Source organism: Linepithema humile, chromosome 2, assembly GCF_040581485.1.
Source record: "Linepithema humile isolate Giens D197 chromosome 2, Lhum_UNIL_v1.0, whole genome shotgun sequence".
NCBI lineage: Eukaryota > Metazoa > Arthropoda > Insecta > Hymenoptera > Formicidae > Linepithema > Linepithema humile.
In genome coordinates, this window is record NC_090129.1 from 32,251,204 (window position 1) to 32,273,051 (window position 21,848).

The 21,848-nt window shown below is 40.2% G+C and overlaps 1 protein-coding gene across 2 annotated transcripts; it reads left to right on the forward strand.

Annotated features, from left to right (window-relative positions):
- The first annotated feature begins 401 nt into the window (after positions 1–401).
- LOC105674875 (D-beta-hydroxybutyrate dehydrogenase, mitochondrial) lies at positions 402–20,968 on the forward strand. Of its 2 annotated transcripts, none has more exons than XM_012371503.2 (6): positions 402–688; positions 12,077–12,312; positions 14,413–14,653; positions 17,706–17,858; positions 18,741–18,948; positions 19,489–20,968. In XM_012371503.2, exons 2-6 carry the CDS (start codon positions 12,106–12,108, stop codon positions 19,643–19,645), a joined length of 966 nt encoding a protein of 321 aa, XP_012226926.2. In that variant the 5' UTR covers positions 402–688; positions 12,077–12,105; the 3' UTR covers positions 19,646–20,968. The 2 variants fall into 2 exon arrangements, with proteins under 2 accessions (XP_012226926.2, XP_012226927.2); XM_012371504.2 differs by lacking the exon at positions 402–688 and adding an exon at positions 6,750–7,525.
- The last annotated feature ends 880 nt before the right edge of the window (positions 20,969–21,848 follow it).

Consider the following 21,848-nt stretch of genomic DNA (forward strand, 5'->3'; position numbering starts at 1 on the left):
CATCGTATTGCAAACTTTTAATTCGCACATCATCCATCAATATAAAATATAATAACTATTCGATATTTTGCATTGCCTTTACATTTGTGCACTAATTTCTGTTGCTGCAGTTTTTTTTTAACAACGTTGACGAGTATAACAATATTGGAAAATCTACAACGATTTTGTAACAGAAACGTAGATTTACCTCGAACAATGAAACGATACAAAGCTTCGAATCCATTCCATTATCTTTCATCGCTTGCTTTGAGCAACGCGTTCTAAGAATTCCCGTATAATAGCCGTTCAATTTCGAGTATATCTCCATGACAATCAATGCATCTCAATTATTACGGTGCGATGCATGAGAGGCGCGCACGTGACCGTAGGCGCGGCGGCGGAGGCACGAAGATGCCTCCTCGCCGTGCCTTTTCCATTCCGCCGAGGTAGGCACGGCCGGAGAGTATCGCATATACCGTTCCTCTTCGCGGGCATTCCAAGCGGGAATTCTCGAAAGCCAGTTGTGTTGTAGAAACCGCGGCGTGGCTCGCCGCTCGCCGGCACTTTCGACCGGTCGTAAAGTCGACGATTTCGCAGCTCCGCGCCGCTTTCAGTAATACGGAATTTCGTCCGGGAAGCGGACGCGACTGTGTCGCGAACTATTGGCAAACCACCCGCAAGACGCCGACGGGCCATCCATAAAATTCTGGTGAGTTATGTGCGCATTTCTATCTGTCCGTCTACCTGCGAAATCGACGGTCACTTCTGCCAGGGACCCATCCTTAACGCTGTATAGAACCGTTCGGCCGTTCAATATTTCAAGCGTCGGCACGTCGATGTTCTCTTCTCAACTAAAATTTACGGCTTAGATTTGTTTTTCCGGAAAAATGTTGAGCGCAAGCATTATGTCCTGTTGATACGTATTGAGATTCGCTGAACGTGCGAATAAGATTCCGTTGAAACTTTTCGCGTTTACGAGCTGCTCGTTCAATGACACGCTCTTCATTGTTTCAAGAGGAAGAGAATAATACGGAAAAAACATTAATTAAAGCCTTGTATCTTATTTCCATTACGTAACATAAATCGAATTCGTATACTGCAAATAACAATTCACGCAAAAATAAGTTGCGCAATGTTTACATGACATTGACATATGCTTAAAACATATTAACGATGACGATAGATTGATTGCAATGCTTTAATAGTAATATATAAGTATTTATTTTTTAAACTAAACTAAATTCGCGCACGCTTCTAATTGTATATCTTTCTTCAGTTCAATTTGAAATCTAGATCATGTTTGAGCACGTTTGATGCTAGTTTCTCGTAGAAAATAGCCATTAAGCGAATTTACGAATGTTCTAATTTTGTCGTTTGTATGTCAAGGATCTTTCAGAAATTTCTCTTCAGCGTTGTCAATGTTTAACTCATGTTAAATCATGTGGACAATTGACAACTTTGAATGACAATTAAAAAGAAAATTGTATTAAAATTTAATTAAAAGTGGAAGTTTATTTTACAGTTATAGATATCTTGCATTCAGAGTTTAACTTTCCAAATTAGCTTTTAACAATCTCAACTTCGACGAAAATGCTTTATCGTTATTTTTAGAAATCCGTCGCTAAATATACGGTGTCCGGATTAATCAGCTTCGACGACGATTTAAAAGAAATTGTATTAAAATCCGGCGGACGTTTATTTTAGACTCGAATAAACAAAGTTTATTTTAGAATCATTCTACTAATCAATATCTGTCATTTGCATCTTTCAAATTGGTTCCCTGAATAATTCCAAATTGGATGAAACCGCTTTCTCGCTCGATTTAGAAAACTGTCATTGGATATATGCTACACGAAATGCGGTTCTCGAGAATCGAGAAAACTTGCGAACGAAGTGTCAGGGCTGCATTTGCATGAGCGATTCCTTTGTCTCGATTCCTCCGAGCAGGGCGAGGCCGTTTCCGCTTTGGAGCCTTCGATTATCGCTACTAGCGGACCGTGTCATCGCGGACTGTTTCCGGGATCTCCGATCGATTATCCCCGCGTCATGAATAATGCTGCTGCGTCGTGCCGTCCGTAAGAAAGCCGAAGAAAACCGACGGATGTCGCTCGATAACAAACACGAATCCTCGCTGAAATCGCTCCTCGCGGAGTCGCAATTAAGACTTAATTAAGCCGAAAGGGCGCCGGCTCTCGCGGGGAGCAACGTGCGCCTAATTCCAGGGTTGCAGCGTGCAATTTTTCCGCGAACCATTCGACTCGCTCCGTGCTCTACTTAACCGGCGATTTAATTTTCACTTCGCGTCGCAATTACGAGCTTTAGCATTGCGCATTGCAATTAAACTGCTCTCCCCGATCATCTTCACTGTCCACAAGCACGCGACGCAAGTAAATCACCGTCCCGTCATCGTCCTCGTCATCGTTATCATCGTTGCGAGCGGCTTATCATCTCTTCTATCTGCCAGATGCTCGTCTCGTCGTCAGGCGAAAATGACGAGCATCTGCCAGATAATGATGAGTTTCTAAACGCCGCGAAACGAGACGAGATCGGTTTTTTTTCCGAGTCTCAAGAGATCGTGATAGACGAGAGATACTCGATGCATGAATCGGTCAACGTTTCTTCTGCAAATTATCCTCAATAGCTCTGTGGATAAACAAGAGTTTCGCAAATATTGATAAAATGTATTTTATTTATATATAAAGAAAAATTGCCAACATCGTTGGCTTTACATCTACTTGCAAATTCTTGTTCATATCCGAACATAAAAACATAAGCTTGTGAAAATCGCGCGAATACACTTCCTCCCGGAATAATGCACATTGTTTTAATTGAAAATAAAGTTAAGCTTGTACGTGCTCCATGTATTTCGTCCTTGTGATAAAAGCTTTAAGGCAACGTTAATCGGAAATGATATAGCGAAAAGTGGTGCCATTAAATTTTTATTTTTTTAGGCAAGTCCCGCTTTCGCCATGCCCTAATTATGGTGAGACGGACAAGTTTTATATTTGTTGCGATGCAATACGCTGTGCATCGATGCATGGATCAGATTTCACGATTATGCGCGATTAGTCTGCAATATTCATGTAATAGTGAAAACGCGAACCAAATTCCGAGGACGTTAATGCTGATATAAAAGCCCACTTGGCGCGAAAATTATATCCCACCGAAGTGAAATTGATAGCTATCTTGCACCGACGACAAACTTGGAAATCACATCGGCCGACATAATAATTTCCCAACAGAAAGAAATTCCGCCGGTGAACCGATGTAACTAGAGAAAGGCTATTAATCGAGAACGTACTCTTTTGAACCATAAATTGATTATAATAGTATTGTGATTTCAATTACGTGATTTATCGCACCACATTAGACCGCATAACGTTTCGCATTCAACGTCATTCCCATTGCAATAGGCGAGCTAGTTCCGAAAAGACAGCGTCGCTTTTCATTCAGATTTTCACCGGCGACGTCGTTTTTCATTCAAATTTTCATCCGCCACGTCGCATTTTATTCAGATTTTCACCGAGAACCCCATTTTCACAAAGACAAGGAGGAAAAAAGCGTCATCAAAGAGAGACTCAGTTCAAAATTTGTTCTTTCTTCTGTTCTGCTTTAGCAGGTATCTCGAACAAATGTAGATTTTTTTTTTTTTTACAATTCGGCATGATTCTTAATTTCGTTCGGGCGGAAGGCGCTTTCTCTAGCGATAACGAAGAGGCTCCGGTCGTTCGTGGCGTCCGACAGTTCGCCGTTGTTACTCGGATGGATGCACTTCCTCATCGACACACACGCGAAAGCGAGTACTCGGGAATATCGTGTCCGACGAGTCGTAATATCGGCAAGAAGCGGCGTAGCGGGCGATTCGCATTCCTGGACGAGCGCAACGCTCTCAGCCTTTCAGCGCACGGCGGGAAAAGTGCTAAGCTTAAACTTTCTAAGCGTTTCACGTCGCGTCATATCGCGGTTCTCGTTCGACCGAGGCGCAAAAGGAGAGAAATATATTACGGCTCTTCGGGACGAGGCAGAGGCCATAAAACCGAGTCCATCATCGCCCAATGACGCCGATAAAACCTCCCTCGAGGTTTATTTATGCGATTGTAGCTGGCCGTTAATGCATGGAATTAGAACTTTACACAGTCCAGGTCGCTGCCCACCTGAGTCTTTACTACCGCTCGTCGCAATCGCCCGAGTCGGTCGTGCAATTTTTCCTTTCTACATTCAAGTATTATCGAAATGCTCAAGTTCTGAAAAGATATTATGGGAAATCCACATTCTTAATTAATGTCGTAATTTAAAATCAAATTAAGAAACATGTTATTCCATTTCTTCTTCGAGTTCTAAAATCAATCAAAGTGGGTGAAATATTATTCAGGATTTATCACGTCATTTGAATACAAATGAGCTATCTTTGAATGTTGGAATAATAATCTGTTGTTTAATCTAAAATTAAAATAAGAGTATGAGTCGTTGTTTAATAACACTGATTTTATCTCTGATATTATTTCCGGGTTTTCCCTTGAAAAGTACGGAGTCCCATTAATTGCGCCATCGCAATTGCGATGGCTACCAGTGGGATACGTCAGTCACGGGCTTCTATATTATACAGTAGATCGCTAGCATGCTATGATTTCTTAGGTAGAAAATTTCTTCTGTAGAATGAGGTATACCACTGCTGGCATTATGCGAATTGCTATTTGCACTACAGGAAGTCATGAATAGGCAGAGTATAATAAGGATGCAGTAAACGAACGCGAGAATACTTTCACAAATAAATCGCTTCGGTAGCTTCACATACATATACGATTTTCATATATAATTATATTTATTACTATTCTTATGTTATATTCTTCTTGGTGAAAAATTTTCTATTGCAATAAATTTGATTAGAAATAAACAATGTAGATTAGGAGATAACGCATGTTATTTATATTGCAACAATTACGTCAGATTTTCTAATTGATTGTAACCTTGATAATATTCACACATTTTGCATTCCTTTCTTAATATTTTCAGAATTAAATGCATTTTGTGCGCGCTGAAGAGAGAAGGCGATAAGCTGGTTAACGTTGCATCGATGCAATACATGTATGGTTTGTTTTTAATTAGTATATACCGCAAATACATTAAACGGTTTCACTGCTTGCTTGCTTGTAAAATTATTCAATTCCGATTGAGGGATCGCTACGTTAGTAGTTGCGGAACGCAACAAGTGAAAAGATTCGGTAAAATCGGACACGCGAGCACGCGTGCGCTTTCCAATAGAACAACACAATTGTTACCGTGTGTTCATTAATACATTTATTGATGTAGCTCGATAAAAACAAAATGTATACACAAGCGCGCCGTAGTGAATTGCCGCTGAAGTGGCTTCGAACAGCGAGGAATATCGAAATGTGTTGGTACAAAGATACTCTATTCACAAATTTGGAAATTTGTGTAAAAATTCTGGTTATATTTTTTTTTCGCTAACAATTTCGAGAGATTGTAGACTCGTGTTGTTGCGCGATGGGATTTCAGTGCCGTTATAACCGCGACTCGCTTTCTATCAAAAGTAGGTGTAAGATGAACATCGCGCGCGCGACGTCCAAATTGTCATGCAAATATTGGGCCACGCACACGATCCAACACTATTTGCCTTTTACACACGGTCGGCCGTTCGCGGTCAACTGCAAGTACCGTTGCTTCGTTGTCCGGGAATTCTGATACACACATGCATGGCCAACTCGTAACCGTGGATTACATACCGTACGCCCGCGCATCCGTAAACACAAACGGCAATAATTCTTACGATTATTTTTACGATCCTTACGAAAAGAGCGGTCAAACGCCCGAAGCCGTTATCCTGCGACCGCGTTCGATATTCATGTCTGAGGGCGAACTCGTTTTTTTTACAGACTTTCAGAAATAAAATATCGAGTTTATATAGTGTGACATGCAATATATAACGTGGCGTCGCAAAACGGCAAAATAATTTAAAAGAAATGCGTAAAGTAAATTTTAAAGTATTACTTTCCATAAAAAATAGAAAATAATCAAAAAATTCCAAAAGAAATATTTTAAAAATATTAATTTCATATTGCAGAGATTTTACTCTTAACATTGCGGTCATTCGCTTGTATTCCGTTAAGTTTGATCTTTGTCTTTTGCGGAGTTGACGTCTCAGCGCACTTTAACGGTGTAAGTCCAGTGTGGAAATATTATATCATATAAATAATGAGAGTTTAAATATCTAAATGATTTGTCAAGTGGTTATCTAAATGAACTTTTTATTGACATTAATTTAACGCACACACTAATTTATTTTCCGTACAAAAATTATACTTTCCAATTTTCATAGATCTTATTTTTCTGATTTTTAAAGATTCAGATTTCATAAGTTTACGTGAAACTGATCGAAGAATATGATTTTTTCACAACTGTTATATGAAAGCTATAGATTTCGCGACATTTTTATTGAACGAAAAATTCGATAGGCCATGTGCAGTAAAAAATAACATCTAGTTTGTTTGGCATACATGGTCGCTTTTACAAAACACAACTCCAGCACATAGCAAACCTCGCGACGCATTTACCTGCCGTTATTTCTCCACGTGCGGAATCGAAGGAAAAAAAAGTCCGTTAATTTTGTAGCGTGGCGCACACGCCAGCGAGGATAATTATTCGGCATACATTAGTCATACAAAGAGCTCGACTGAAGATCGCGCCTAAAATGCTCCGTTGCCCCTCGGCAAGATCATGATTCAGCTCCCCCCCTCCTGATCGTTAACTGCGCAGATACGATACGGCCGTTAGCGGGCCGATGATCGACGATGCGATCGGCGGGTAATGAGGTACCAAGTTGCATTAATTATCGAACGATAATCACTGACGTAACAATACAGTGTTACTTGAACGCAGCATCGCTTTAGTTTGCCGGTGTTCCGCGAACATTCGATAATGAATCTCTTGAGAAATTGAAGCCAGCGGAACATTAATACGACTCGAATGACGGCGGTGTTTCTCTCTGGGCGCAAGAGGTAAACACGGACGTACTTGAAAATGCCATTTGATATTTTCTTAAGCTCTTAAGACCCGCTAAATCCGTTGAAATTTGTTTACGCAATTAACCGCCATATTCAAATAGGTTTCTACGCGATTTACATTTGTTGTTTGTTCGTTTGTGCTGATTCGTTAATTAATTTAATTTCCCGAACCTCCGGCGCGGAAATTCCGGCGTTAAAGGATTAAATAATTAACGAACGTTAATTGCGTGTTCAAACTACGCTGAAGGCTGCGCGAAAGCCAGGACGTGTGCTCGATAAGCTTTAATTTGCTGAAAAACAAAAAGTGCTTGTGTGCGTGAACTCGGCCGCTTCGCCGTCAAGCGCCGCCGTTAGAAGAGACAAAGAAACGTGTACGCGCGTTCGTTTGGCATGCAAGAAGCAAGTCGATGAACACACCTGAAGGAATGCAGCGATTACCTGAGTAATAGCCCGGCTGATGAGAACACGCGGCCGCTTACTTTTATTTCCGATATAACGGGTGAACGTGCTGCAGCAGCTGTGCGGTGAGTTCGCATGCCCACTTGATCGCGTTCGTTCGTGTATGCGTCTGCCTGCGTGTGCGCGTATATATATCAGTATATATGAGCGATACACGAAAGGATGATCGTTCCAACCGCGGATAGTTGCATACTGTCTCCCCGTGGGAGATTTCCCCTCCCCGCGCCATCGCGCGCGCATGTAACTTGCAACATTCCAACTGGCACACGTCTCACGACGAGCGCACCGGCGATTAATTGAGATGACAGAGCCGCTTATTAGCATGGCGTTGCAATATGCGGTCGCTTCTCTCTGCATGCGGCGCAAGTCAATATTCTCCTTTCGAATCCAGTCACAAACTCATTTTCGGCACGATTAATGTCAATCTCGTTGTTAACCCTCGTTCTTTTCTTCTATCAGTATTGTTTATCGCAGAGAGAAAGGGAGAAGGCTTAATATTAAGGCAAAATGTTTTATTGGCCGACTCTAAAAATATGAATCGTACTTTGTGTAATTCGAGCCGACGTGAATATAATTGTAGCTTTCGATCAATCATTTTCGATTATTTTCGGTAAAATTGCGTGCTCATATTTGAGATATGTGATCCGTTTAATATAAAATTCAATTGGATTGCTAATTAGAGTATAATAGCTTATTATTCCAGCGGCTCGTAATTAGAATAATCAGCTTAATTCTCGTCTTGGGAATAGAGGGACAAATGTCACACCTGTACTCAGACACACCAGACCGTGTATCCAGTTCCAAGTCGAGAAATCATTAACGAAATAATTACGTGAATGTCTCGTCGTCGCAAATGAGTACAAGGATATCGCTTCACATTTATTTCTAATACTCTTCCATCCAGCTGAGAAAACGCTAATCTGCAAATACCTCTGAATAAATGATAAGTAGAAAAGCATGCGTGTCTACTTGTACAGAAGAGAAACGAACATGCTTCATGAAAAAATAGAAATTAAATAAAAAATGAACGAAACTTGCAATTATTACTAATACTTCGAACAAGAATCTTAACAAGAATACGTATCTTAATCCAAGCAATATCGCACAATCATAGATTAATAGAAGTGAGCGGCAGCTCGGCTTCTTATGAGTATTCCATATGAAATCTTATCTTCGTATTTCATAATTGTAGCAATGCTGCGCTATTAAGCAGTAGATTTGATTCACAATATTACATTTTTTACATTAAGCATTATTTATTTTTAATTAAATTCATTTACTTTTAATATTTTTGCAAAGTAGAATACATTAAAAGTAAACAACTTTAATTAAAAATAAGCAATTTTTAAAGACGACTTTAATACAATTTTGTAATATTTTTGTTGAAAGTCTTAGAAAGTATTATTTTGCATAAAAGAGTGACGGTAGAGAACTCTTTAAATATAAATGATTCCTCCAATATAAATGACTCCTGCAAACATGAGCTAAAATCGATTTTCTCCGAAACGAAATCTCGTATAATTTAAACATATGACATTTTACTACATCTCGTACAATAAAAAATCTCATCGCGATGAAATAAACGTAATAATTGATGTCACAAGAGCAGCGTTTCAGTCGACAAATCTGGCACGAAGAAATTAATCATTCGGACATTTATGATGAAAGATAATAAACTCAAGCTTATCGCAGGTGCGACGTTTTAGCTGACGCTTGCATTCCAGAGAAAGTTAACCGCGATAACATGACCCGGGTGGAAGAGAGAAACGCGCCGCGTACGCACGCATTAAATGCTCGCGCGTGACCGCAGGTGTACGCGTTCGCGCGAATATAAATGTCGCAGCCTCTGCGCGCGGATCGCGCTGAAACATATTAATTTCAGCGGCGCAGCCTTCGCTCGTCGCTCTCGGATGACAAACGCTAATTTATCACGTGCGTGCGAGTGATTCGTTACGACCCATGAAAATCTCGCTTCGCGATCGAAATCCGTGGAACTGAGACTCCGATTCATGCGGGAGAGCGCGCGCGTTGTCACTTCCGACTATTTTTCAACAAAGTTGCGACGCGCTCTCGCCGCGTGACGAATGCGGAAAATCGCGCTTCAGTAAACTAGCTCGGAAGAAAGTATCGCAAGAAATTGAACGGTTTTTTGTGTACGCACATTTCGAGCCAGGCTGACTTTTCGTTAATGCAAAGTTATGACGCTTTCTACGTCGTTTCCGCGCGCGTTTCTACCGTTTTGTGCATGCGGATGGCATGTGAGAATGATCGCGTAAATAACCATATGTGTGGAGGCGGATCTACCGCTAATGTACGCTAATGAAGCGTAAGCTGCGCAGCTCCAAGGTACACAAACCCCTAAGGTATACGGAAAAGAAGAATGATGTTGCACCAACAACATCAGTTCAACAGAAATGAATCTTGTTAATGCAACAACAGTATTAGCTCAAAAAAGAACGCGCCGCGCTTGATTAACACTGTTGTGGAATTGACAAGACTCTTTTTAAATAAATAAGCATCAGACATAACTTTTTTCATGTGTGCGAAAAGCCTCTCAGGCTGCGAATACGTATTATTACATTTCTTGAACTGTCCTATCTTTGCAATTGCATGAATATAAAATATTATGTTTAAAACTTTTTAAAATATTTTATACATATTTATTCAAATCTATAAATATTCATAAATTCATTAAATGGACACTTATAAACCAATATAATAAGTATTGATCGAATATTAGCTTGGAGCTCTCGAAGATGGAGATCCGCCATCGCGTATGTGTGATTTCTTATTCTGAAATAAATGCAAGTCTTTTTTTTTCCTAGTTACGGACGAAGAAATTCCATCGTGAAGAACGCATGTATTAATATAAAGTACTGGTTATCAACCAAGATGCTGCCTTGTATGCGGAGAGCACGGCAATATCATGAAATATTTCTACTTTCTGCATCTTATCTTTATTCAGGCAGCTTTAGAATGCGAACAAATGAAACATAAATAGTAACGTTTCTTTTTCATTTCGCCGGAGGGGACTTGGGGAGTACCAGAAATGTGGAAACGCATGCGAGAAAAGCTTCTTGAGAACGCTATGCCGTGCAATATGCGCGAGGCAAACATCGGTTTCACGTCCCGGCGTATCTCTTTTAGCGCATACATATATTTATGTCTGAGATGCATCGGACAATGCTCTTCGAGGAATGCATCTACCCTTCCGCGTGCGCGAACCGACATTTACGTACCGAGAGAGGGACGGAGGGGACGCCCCCCGTCCTCCCCGCGAGAGAAACTCGTCAACAAATCGCACGTCGCAGCCGTCTCGCTCGCGAGCCGTGCATTTCAATGAAGTCCGTCTTTTGCGGATGCTTGCCATCACTCGCGCGCCTTAATCGCTTGATTCACGATGTGTGCCGCGCTCAAGACGGTTCGACGATCTTTATTATCAACAACGGGCGAGAAAGCGCGCGCGCTCCCCGCGACGAGGCGTTTCGCACGCGCTGCGGGGAGAAATGTCCCACACCGCGTGCGACCTGAAATACGCCCGGTCGTTTAATCGATTCGGCACATTAGCGGTACACGGTTCCGCCGCTATTAAATCAGCCGAGCGAGGGAGAACGAGCGCGCGCGATTTTCACCGGTTACGCGAAATCGCCGAATTTCCGTCGCGCGTCCATGCGGCCGAGGTTCCCTCCGGCTAGTTGGTTTCCCGGCGGAAGGGCGATCGCGGAAAATCGGTAGTCGACCTGGTACGCGGCCGAACCTAGATACGGTTTAGAAAGGCAAGTGATTCCTCCGAGCAAAAGCGACTCCGCCCCGCTCGCCGTTCACTTTTCACGAGGGATCCGATTCCTTGGCTGCACTTCTCGGCCTCTCCTTGATTCTTTCGTCTACCGGGCCTTTTACTTGTTGAAACGAGAATTTAAATTTCTCACGAGTCACATCTACACGTTTCTACACGACGCGAAAATGTTGTAAATATTTCTCGATTTCCTTAAAATATCTATGATTTTGTCTTAATTTTCTATGGAATTCGGGATTCATAGAATGATTTTTGTTTGCGCTTTACGAATATATTCCAGGAGTGTTCTAATATTTTCTCCTTTTCTCTGCGAAGATATTCATAAATATATATATATAGAATACGTTATTGAATATATAACACACACAGTTGAATGGTGAGGAAAATTTTAAAGCTTTTCACCGCAGCCGCGAACATTTCATCCGTAATAATTTTTATTTCATGTTAAAAATACAGAAAGTAGTATTTTAAATCTAATGTAGAACATCCATTAACCCTCGGGCCACCAAAATATTCTGATAACTCGGGCATTAAAACCAGGTCAAATCTGAATCTATGCAAAAAACATTTTTTTTTGCCACGGAATATGTAATATTTTCAGACAGAGAAAAATATGAATATTTATCATCTTTACGAATTTTCCATTTATTAAGAAAAAGCGCGAATGTATGTACGTTGCAAAAAAAAAAAAAAAAAAAGAGAGAGAGACAAGGATAAAAGTCGTACATCTCTCGGATGTTTTCACACTGCGGTGATATACCGGAGCTTAATTAAAAATGAATCCGGTACACAACGATTAACGATCTGTTTTATTTTGCAGACCTAGGACAGGCGCCACAACCGGTCACAATGGATGTTGAAACCGGGGCCGTTTTGGCCCTGCAGATATTGGCACTGTGCTCGATAGTCGCAGCCCTGTTGGCCTATCTGATGCGACAATCCAGAAATGCCACCGACGAGTACGAGTCGCGTAACAAACGTCATGTACTCGTTACCAGCTGTGATACATGCGTAGGCTTGCAGATCGCCCTTGCACTCTACGAAGCCGGCTACAAGGTAATAACGGTGGCCGCGTGGCTGTCATAAATTATCGGGCGGCATAAACTTCACCATACGCTCTCGCCCCGTTGTGCCCGGGCCGCCGATATTCTCCGCGGTCGGTGAATATTCAAAATTGAACGAGAGCCGCGCTGCGAAGGCCGAATGTGAAGTAACGGCTCGCCGCTTTATTGCGTGGGAACTGTGTTGAATTATTTTTTTTTTTATTGCCGACGGACGACAACATTGGAAACGTGAATAACGACCTGACAAGTATTATATTATCGTAGTCAAGTGTGACTTCTTCTTGCATCTCTCGCGAGCGATAGTTAACGCTGTTAACTGGGTCAATGCGATTATCCGCAGTATTATTTAATCAGATTATTCATTCTTCTTTTTTTTTTTTTATTCGCAATTCGCTCACTCTGCCAAGAAAAGATTCTTATCATTGTTCGGGAATTAATCTTTATCCTCTCGTTCGCAAGATAAGAAATTAGTTTCGCAAATAGCCGTTTGGCATTCGGCCACGCGGGTATTAAAGTGGATAAGCGCCAGAGAGATGTCTTCGCGCGTCCGTTCTCTTTCTGCGGTTTTGCGGAATCTCTTTAACCGCGGCAGTCTTTACGGCCGGAGTTGTGAGCAGCAGCGCGCGAATGCGACGACAACCGTTGAAACGCAATATCCCGCGGCCTTACGTCAGAATCCCTATTATCCCTTCGAGCGTGCAACATATTTCAGATTGTCGGAGTCCGGGCTCCAAATTAGTTTCCTCGTGTCAAGGGAGCGGAACATCGGTGAGCCCTTAAATCAGTCCTGCCGACAGTTTCCCGACAGGTATTCACGTATCACGGCGAGTATATCGTGTCACCACTCAAGAGCGCAGCGCCGCCAAAGATTGCTATTGAAAGATAGATACTTGCCGAACAGACCGATTCCGCCTGGACAATAACTTATCAAGCGTTATCCACGTCACGGATCTCGTGAAAGCTCGAATCAAATAGCAATATTACGTCTTCTATTAGTTCTCCGGAAGAATAATACACGTGCAACGCAATAATAACTATTCTTTGTCGTCCGTGAATAGTGTATTCTCGAAAATGTCAATTTAATACAATCGTTCTCTAAAATTTATCAATTAAATCAGTTTCATCGTTTGACAATGCATTACGCTTTTGAACTTTTGAACATGTATTCAACATTGGACTAGTGTCTTCATTAATTCATTGACGATTCATAGATAATCAGCTTATTGAAAATTTGCTTATTCCCTTTAGCAAGTATTTTAATTAGGATCAAGCGATGAAATTTTCACGTACAAAGGGACAATTAATGTGGGTCACCTGCGCGTGTGGATTCCATTGTAGTTCGATTGTTCCGCGTATCTGAAATTCAAGCTTTGGATTACCTATTACCTTTTATGCACCAAGAGCCGCACGTATCAAAGGACCGCCATTGATTTGCATGAAACCGTCAAAACGGTTTAACTGACCTTAATGATTAATAACTCAAAGGAAGATTAAGCAAATACGGCAGGAAACTCACAAAAATGTCACGTACAATATATAACATTGAATAATTTCCAGCGGATGGACAGAATAGATAGAGCACGCTTCAATCAATTTACAATTTTTAAATAAAATTCCAAATTAATTCAATGATAAACAAGCCCAATAACAATAATTTATTCCTGAAAGGTTTGCTTCACATTCAATATTTGCTTTCAATCGTTTCATATTAAATATATTTTCTCCAATTTTAACGCAACATAAATTTCATTCTAATTAGTCGAAATTGCATTTAGCAACAATTATTAGAACTTTCATCGAAATCGATCATAAAATTTTTCTCGACATTAAAGGCAGTGCGCAACTTGCTCAACAAATTTCAAGCTTTTTTCATTTCTCGTATTTAAGATCCAGTTCATCGGTCGCGAATGAGCTCGTGTGTCATTTAACATGACGTATCAGCGTCAAAGCATAACGCGATATCGAGCGGTGTCGATATGGCGCGTAATGGAGTGGCACGTGGAGAGAGCGTGGGTTTGCGGCGGCGGCGGCGACGGCGGCGAGCTTTCAAAACATAACGTGTAACACGTCGCGCGTTCCCTTCTTGCGACAGGTGTTCGCGGGTCTGCTGGACCCGGCAGGCGGCTCGCCGTCGGTCAAAATCCTGAAGGCGGTCGAGCTGGAGCGGCAGAAAGAGAGCGAGCCCGGCGGTACGGACGACGGTGATTCGCAGCAGCCGGAAGTTGCGCGTGCCCGCGGCCAAATCGTGCCATTGGAGCTGGACCCGACGAGGGAGGATAGTTTGCGCGCCTGTCTGGACGCCGTCAGAGCGAAGCTTCCGGCCGGCGAGGATGGCAAGACGATTTATGTTTCCCTCCCTCCCTTCCGGGTTTCTTCGGCTAATCGTTGAATAAAGTTAACCGGGAGATAAGCGCGTCTGTAGACCCGCCGTGCCGGCAAGATAAATATTGAACTTCGCGACAGCTAACTTGAGGAGAGAATTGCGCGGAGAACAAATGGTTGTGAATTTTAATACACGAGACACGCTGATAATGAGATATTAATCGAAATTAGCGTTTATTATCTCGACGGGATGTTATTGCACAGTAAGCCTATTTAGTGTGCGAGTCTTTCGTAATGTGCGAATTTTGTATTTATCTCTTGGAGTGTATCAACCGAAGAAATCAGGTGTCATACGTCGAGCGAGGTGGACTGGAAAACGAGTTTTCGGACGGGCGAAAGTTCTTTTCGATGTCACGTCTGCGAAACGGCTCTAACTACTCCCTCGTGTCAAAGAGATATTAGTCAACGTCGACCTGCTACGTGAATGATTCCCTTACGTGTAATCTACGTAGAAAGTACATCGTCTATATAAATAATGCTTTTAATAGCTATGCTTTCTCCTCTGCATTTGCCTCAGTTTATAATTACTTCCTTGATGATGTTACGGATGTGCCGGACGGTTATGTATAAAAGTTATTCTCGTATTAGTCGCGATATCAGTGATATATATTTTATGCGTATTCCAATTGTTCAAACGTTTCCTATTAATAATATTCTTCTATTAATAATTATCTCAAATTCTGTCGCGTATTATAAATCGTATGAAGCAAGCTTGATTTTACGCAAAATAATTTCATACCTATGCTTGGTTAAACAATACAGCAGTACAAAATACTTCATTCATTATGTAAATGTGTTTTCGTAATTTCAGTTCGCGTGAGAAATCGATGTTTAATATTACGCCAACATTTTACTTAAGAACACTATACGGATTTCATTCATATAGCACAAATAAGTTTATTAATATTATCTTATTTATCAATATTCCACTGATTAATTAAATTTAAAATAAATTATTTGTTTTAAATTAAAAAGTAAAAAAAAATGAGTTACAATGTGAAAACATTGCTCGTGAAAAATGGAATTTGTATTTCTCATAATTGTTATTCTCATAATTGAGAGAAACATCGGATCTACGTTTTTTTATTTGTATCATCTAAAAATATGATTTTTGTGACTGTTGTTTTGTTAGTATTTTTATCCAATTTTGCTTTGTTTAATTATCCGCACGAATATATCGTAATAACTAGACACATGCGGATCAAGAAAATTATTTTTCCATCTTGAATATAAGGCATTATGTAAGTTGTAACGAGCATCAATTATTAATGTTCTCGAACAACTCCGATATTTATCCGGTCATGTATAAAGTCGCAAGTTTCTCTGCATTTAATTTCACTTTTATGCGACTTCATTAGTTCTATTGTCAGCTATCCGCGTGAAGCATCGATGAACTCTGAGAAATTCATCCCGCAGTTCAACTAATTGTAAATTTGATATTGAGCGGAGAATGTTTTAGGTACAGAATCAATGCCCGTTTTCATAATAATTCAAGCAGCTTGTTAGGTTCAATATAAAGTGCCTCGGGGCTTTATCGACATCGACTGAATAAATGTTGGTAAGGTTATCACGTGTAAGAGGAGAAAGTAGGTGAAATGAGTAAGTATTGAGTAAGATTTGCAAAAAAAATATTTAAAAATACAGACGTGGGGAATTTTAAATGAACTCGAGAGTTTAGTGAATTTTTAACTTTTTAACAATCTCAATAAGTTTATTATTTGATGTTAAACAATATAGTAATAGTAAAAGGCTAATAATAGCCAAAATACCATTATTAATACGTCGGGATGCAAAAGAGATTACAAATCAACGCAGAATAATGCTACAGAAACGTTTCAATCTAATTTTCTATCTCTTTTCAGTCCGGTAGGATTGTGACCAGTAATTGTGATCACGTGCAAACACCGTGCGGCAGTGACCTAACAGGACTCGATGTTTACGAGTGATCACAATTACCGGTTACAACTCTCCCGGACTGAAGAGGGCCTAAAAATTGGGCTGAAACGTTCTGCAGCATTATTCCGTATCGATTTATAACATCTTTTGCGTCACCCGCGTTTTGGTTCTTATAGCTTTTTTTTCATTACAACATGTCACACTAATATTAATACATTAATGTATTTTAAATAAAAAATTTTAGAACTTGAAATAATTTTATTGAAAGCAAACTCGGAGTTTGATCGAAATATTAGTATTTCTGAAAAATGTTTGATTTGAAATAATATTTATTAGCACTAATAATCACATTTTTTATTCTTTTTCATTAGCTTTCGTAAAATTTTCTTGATTTTTTGTCAGCTTTTAGACGAGCATTTGCATTCATATACATATTTGTCATAACGCACTCTCGCAAGAAAAGTGACACAAGTTGAAATTTGTTCGAATTTTATATTATGTGCGGATTGTGTTGTAAATACATCGGCCTTCAATGACAAGCAATTTCTCCTGAACAATTTTATATTTCTCGCTTGTGTCATTTTTCTTGCGGGGGTGCGATAAATGATATGTATCTCACATGATATTCATATATAACACAACGGAAGTTTGGGTAATGGGAAAACACGAAAAAATAACATATCTCCATCACGTAGAATAAATAAGCACAGACGTCATATTCGTAGGTCTCCGCTATTCGTTATGTCCGCGAGTTTGTCGACGGCGAACGCGTTCGTCGCGAAAAATGAGGAGGCGCCGAATATATTATATTTACGCGACGTTGACACAGCTCCTACGTGGAAGTGCAGTGTCATTTTGTAAATCATACTTCTGGATTGGAAATGCAATTTCAGGCGCTCGATATCAACCGTAATTATAGCGATTCCGCGCGGCATTTACTCGCGATCGCCCGTCACTCGCCGGCGCATAATGTTCCCATCAGCGCGAAACCGATACGACGAAATGGCCAAGTTTAGTAAAATAAACTTCCACCTACCTCGTTCCGCGCGCCTCGTCGGAGACGATCGCTTTAAGTATGCCCAAGTACTGAACTTTACTTAATTGCAGGTCTCTGGGCAGTCGTGCACACGGGCGGCTTGGTTTTGCCGGGTGTCATAGAGAAGCAGACCAGCTCGATGTGGGAATCTATGCTGCGCCATAACTTGGTCGCCCCGTTGAGAACAGCCAGAGTATTCATCCCTCTCCTGCGCATTAAGAGAGGTTCGTTGAATGTATTTATCGAAATCTTCAAGTTAAAGAAGCCATTGTCCGCCGCTACTCAAAAGTTCCCCATTTTGCGCGAAGAGAGATAATTGCTTTTCGACTAACGAGAAAAATTTTGAGATTGCACCGCGAATGTCGATTAAGATCTTTTAATTAACGTAAAAAGCTAAAATTTTTGCTGTAAAAATTGTACTTTGATTCTTCTGATAAAAATTTCTTACACTCTAATATACTTAAATTTATAAAAAATAACGCGTCATATAGTATGTGTTACTTTTTCTGACTACTTTTTGTTAATTAGAAGAATTAAAATTATAATTTTATTAATGTCAATAATCATGTCATTATTAAAATCTTACACTATTGCAATTCACTTTTGAAGACACAAAGATTAGAAAAGTAGAAATTCTTGCTATAAAATTTATATTTTAATTGTTCTAAAAAGCTTCCTATAATCTAATATATTTCAGAAATAACATATCGCACATTAACAATCAAATTGCTGTTAAAGTATTGCTTTATTACAATCCACTTTTGAAAACAGAAAACTAGAAAAATATTTAATCAACTTTGATAAATATTGTCAAGATTTTGAAAGAAAACAATTTCTGAATAATAATCTATAATAAAGAATGGAAAAGTCCACATCGAGTTATGTAAAAGTCGAGATTTCTCCGCCGGAGACTGGGTTAATGAGAAATTCGTTCGCTTCCCGCGAAAGAATGAGTTGCTCCTTTAAAAGCCACGGTAATGCACAATGGCATGTTTGTGGCGTGGTCGCGCACAAAGTAAAACAACGGCAGGACTGATAATTCACTGGTAGTGAAACCGCATTCATTCTTTAAGCGGCTTATTGAAAATGTCTTGTTTCCTCTAAAGGCCGCATCGTCCTTTTGGGCGACGCCGAGACGAGCTACGGCAGCCAGGCGGGCTCCGGACTGGTGGCGTTCAGCGCATCCCGCAAAGCCGTGGAGGGTGCCGCCGAGGCGTTAAAAAGCGAATTACATTCCTCGGGCGTCGACGTCGTGCTACTCAAACCGCCGCCAGTGAATCCCTTCGTTCTTTATGCATCGCCCGTTCTCAAGACGTAAGACCCCCGCCGAGTATCAGTTTATGACGGCTTGCTTCCGCGGGCTAACAAAGACGTTAAGTCGGTTACTGGCTGGCAGGCAGGCAGGCAGGCAGGCAGGGTGGCAGGCAGGCGGGCGGGCGGGCGGGCGAGCGGGGCTCGCCGGGCATCGCGTCCGATTACTGCCGAAAGTTTCACGAGCTGCTTTCGCGGTTTCGAAACTCGCTCTCTCGTGCAATTCTCGTTCGGTAATTCCGATTTTACAGAGATCGAATCGTTATTCCGCATTCAGAGCCGTGTTCAAAGCCATTGTTCGTCAATTATTTGTTTTTGAAACGCGATAATTGAGAATATCGTTGATCAGTTTCCATTATTAATCAAATTTTGACAAATGAGGGAAAATGTTAATTTTGTCTATGGACAACTAGAGCTATAACCATCGCGTCAGAGAGCGTTGAATATTTCAGGGCTTTTAAAGCCTCGTCCGCCTGCTACGCATATGCATCGCCGTTCACAATGAAAACTTGGTTGTTACAAAAAGTGTTTAATTATTTGCAGAAATGACGTGGAGTCGGGCGTAACGGCTTCGGAGGGGACGTGGACCGCCCCGTTGTCGATTCACTCCGTGCAGAACACTCTGATTCCTGCGATCGCAACGTCGTGCCCGCTAAACGTTTACGACATGTCCGTCAAGCCAAGAATCTTCTGTCGATAATCTCGTTCGGCTGAACGGAAGAAGATCGCAAGATTGTAATAACATCGTGTACTGTTCGACTGATGCGCGCGCGTTTATGCAATACGCGGGAACAATGGGGGCATGGAAAATATGATACACGCGTGTCTTTCTGTGGTGTCATTTACGCGCTGACACGTCATTCCGCGTGCCCTAAAGCGTCGTGAGCAGCGTTCTTTTTTTCTGTTTGGCGGCAGGCAACGAGTTTTCTGCGTATGAATGTTGCGTGTCATTCTTTCACACTTGTTCCGAGCGGTATCAATTTTGCATTCTCGCTTTTGTATCGCATCCATTTTGCATTGCATCCACATTTCGTATTGATTCGAGATGTTTAATAAAACAACCAATAATCTTCACCACTCGCAAAATAAGTCGCATTATAGACGACTCTTAATTTTTCGCTCCTTTCATCTCCTTTTCCTTCAAAGTTGTAATGCGATTTATATTGTAAAAATAAAATTCTCCCATAAATAACCGTTATACCCTCGTATATTTTGAAACTACGTATTGATGCGCTTATCTTCGACTGAAATGTTTTCATATTTGATTGCGTTGTAATTTTGCGAAATTTAAGAAAAGTAGAAATGCAAAATGTCTCGGACAAAACCTTTTGGCGTATAATGTACATTTTTCTCGATTTTTATATGTATAAATGCTTAAGGATATAAGTTGTATAATTTTAAGAAACAAACACATATGTAAAGAAGAAATTTGTGTTTAACATTAATACGTTATGTTTGAGGTCTCTTTTTAAAGTATTTTTTACATTTTAAGTATACTTTATAACTAGCATTAACATAAAAATTTATTTTGCATCATAAAAGATTCTTCCAACTCTTTTAATATGAAATACTTTGTCCTCAAAAGACACTTGCTGTGGACACAGAGCGTATATATATCTTAATTTATGGATTCAGTTTATCGACTACTTCGTGTTTTTACACTGCCAAATGAGTTAAAATTGTACAAAGTATGTCTGTAACATTTCTTCGCATCTTTAAATGCGACAAAATTACAAATGTTTTGTTTCTGAACTGTGCTTATAGAATTATAAATGTATCCGCATAAAAGAAATATGTATTTGTAAAGTATAATTAAAATTCAAAAGTTTTGAAAATAAATTTATTTCTTAGGTAAAAATAATTCTGTTTAATAAGAGCGTAATTAACATATACGAATGCTATGGTTATATTAAGATAAAATAAAGACTAATGAGTGTGCAATATGCTGTTGCGTGCAATCGCATGTAACATTAATAACATTTATGTATATAAAAATATGTGTATAAAGTAATATGAAAAGGTTTATAGCGATGCTTTATTATCCAATTTATCGTTTAGCTGGTAATAGGAACATTTGAAACTCGGTTGTAATTCGTGTTTGTACTGCTTTCTGCATAAAAATAACAATTTTAAGTACGTGGCTTTTAGCATGCTTTTAGTATAAAACTTATGACTCTCCCCGAGATAAATATACAAGAAATGTGAGCTGCTGCTTCACTCGAAATTACGTTCGTTACCTATAGCTTAAAAAGTAAAATACATGACAAAATTTAAGCCAGTACGATCTGTATAGTTGTGGCTAGAGAATATTCTAAACGTGCGTGTGCACTTTTGTCAAATGATTATATTTTTGTCATTACACAGAAAGAATATTTTACGCGAACACTCGATACTCTTTGTATCTTTGATGTGCGTAATTTTCATAACTTCGACCGTTATTATGTACAGAAAATGAGACGATTCATTGGAACGAAATATTCTCTCATATTAAACATTGTTCAATCCGCGTCGCATTTTCCAACTGTCAGTCCATTTTATAATCTGCCCACGGTCGTAATTATTCTGTTCGCGATACACAACTGGCAGTAATTAGAAGCTGCATATGTATTACCTTTTGCGTCGGTGATGGTAGTTCCATCACGAGTTTCACGAATAACTCGGCAGACTGCATCGTGAATAATTAATTTGTATGTAACTTGCCGCGCGATGCGAATAATAAAATTTCGAAGTAAGATTAACGCGGGCGCATAATGTTCCATGCATATACATCAGATGTAAGTAATATCGCTCGTTATCGCGCCGCCGTGACTGCAGCGCGCTGGAAATTAACTGATCCGCCTGTCGCTTCTGAGTTTTGCACGGGATTGGGAAAGCGATGTCACCGGAAAATTGCGCGGGACAAA

Coding starts and splice junctions, on each gene's coding strand:
- LOC105674875 (XM_012371503.2), top strand. CDS start 12,106: ATGGATGTTGAAACCGGGGCCGTTTTGGCCCTGCAGATATTGGCACTG. Junction 12,313..14,412: donor TCTACGAAGCCGGCTACAAG/GTAATAACGGTG, acceptor TTCTTGCGACAG/GTGTTCGCGGGTCTGCTGGA. Junction 14,654..17,705: donor GCTTCCGGCCGGCGAGGATG/GCAAGACGATTT, acceptor ACTTAATTGCAG/GTCTCTGGGCAGTCGTGCAC.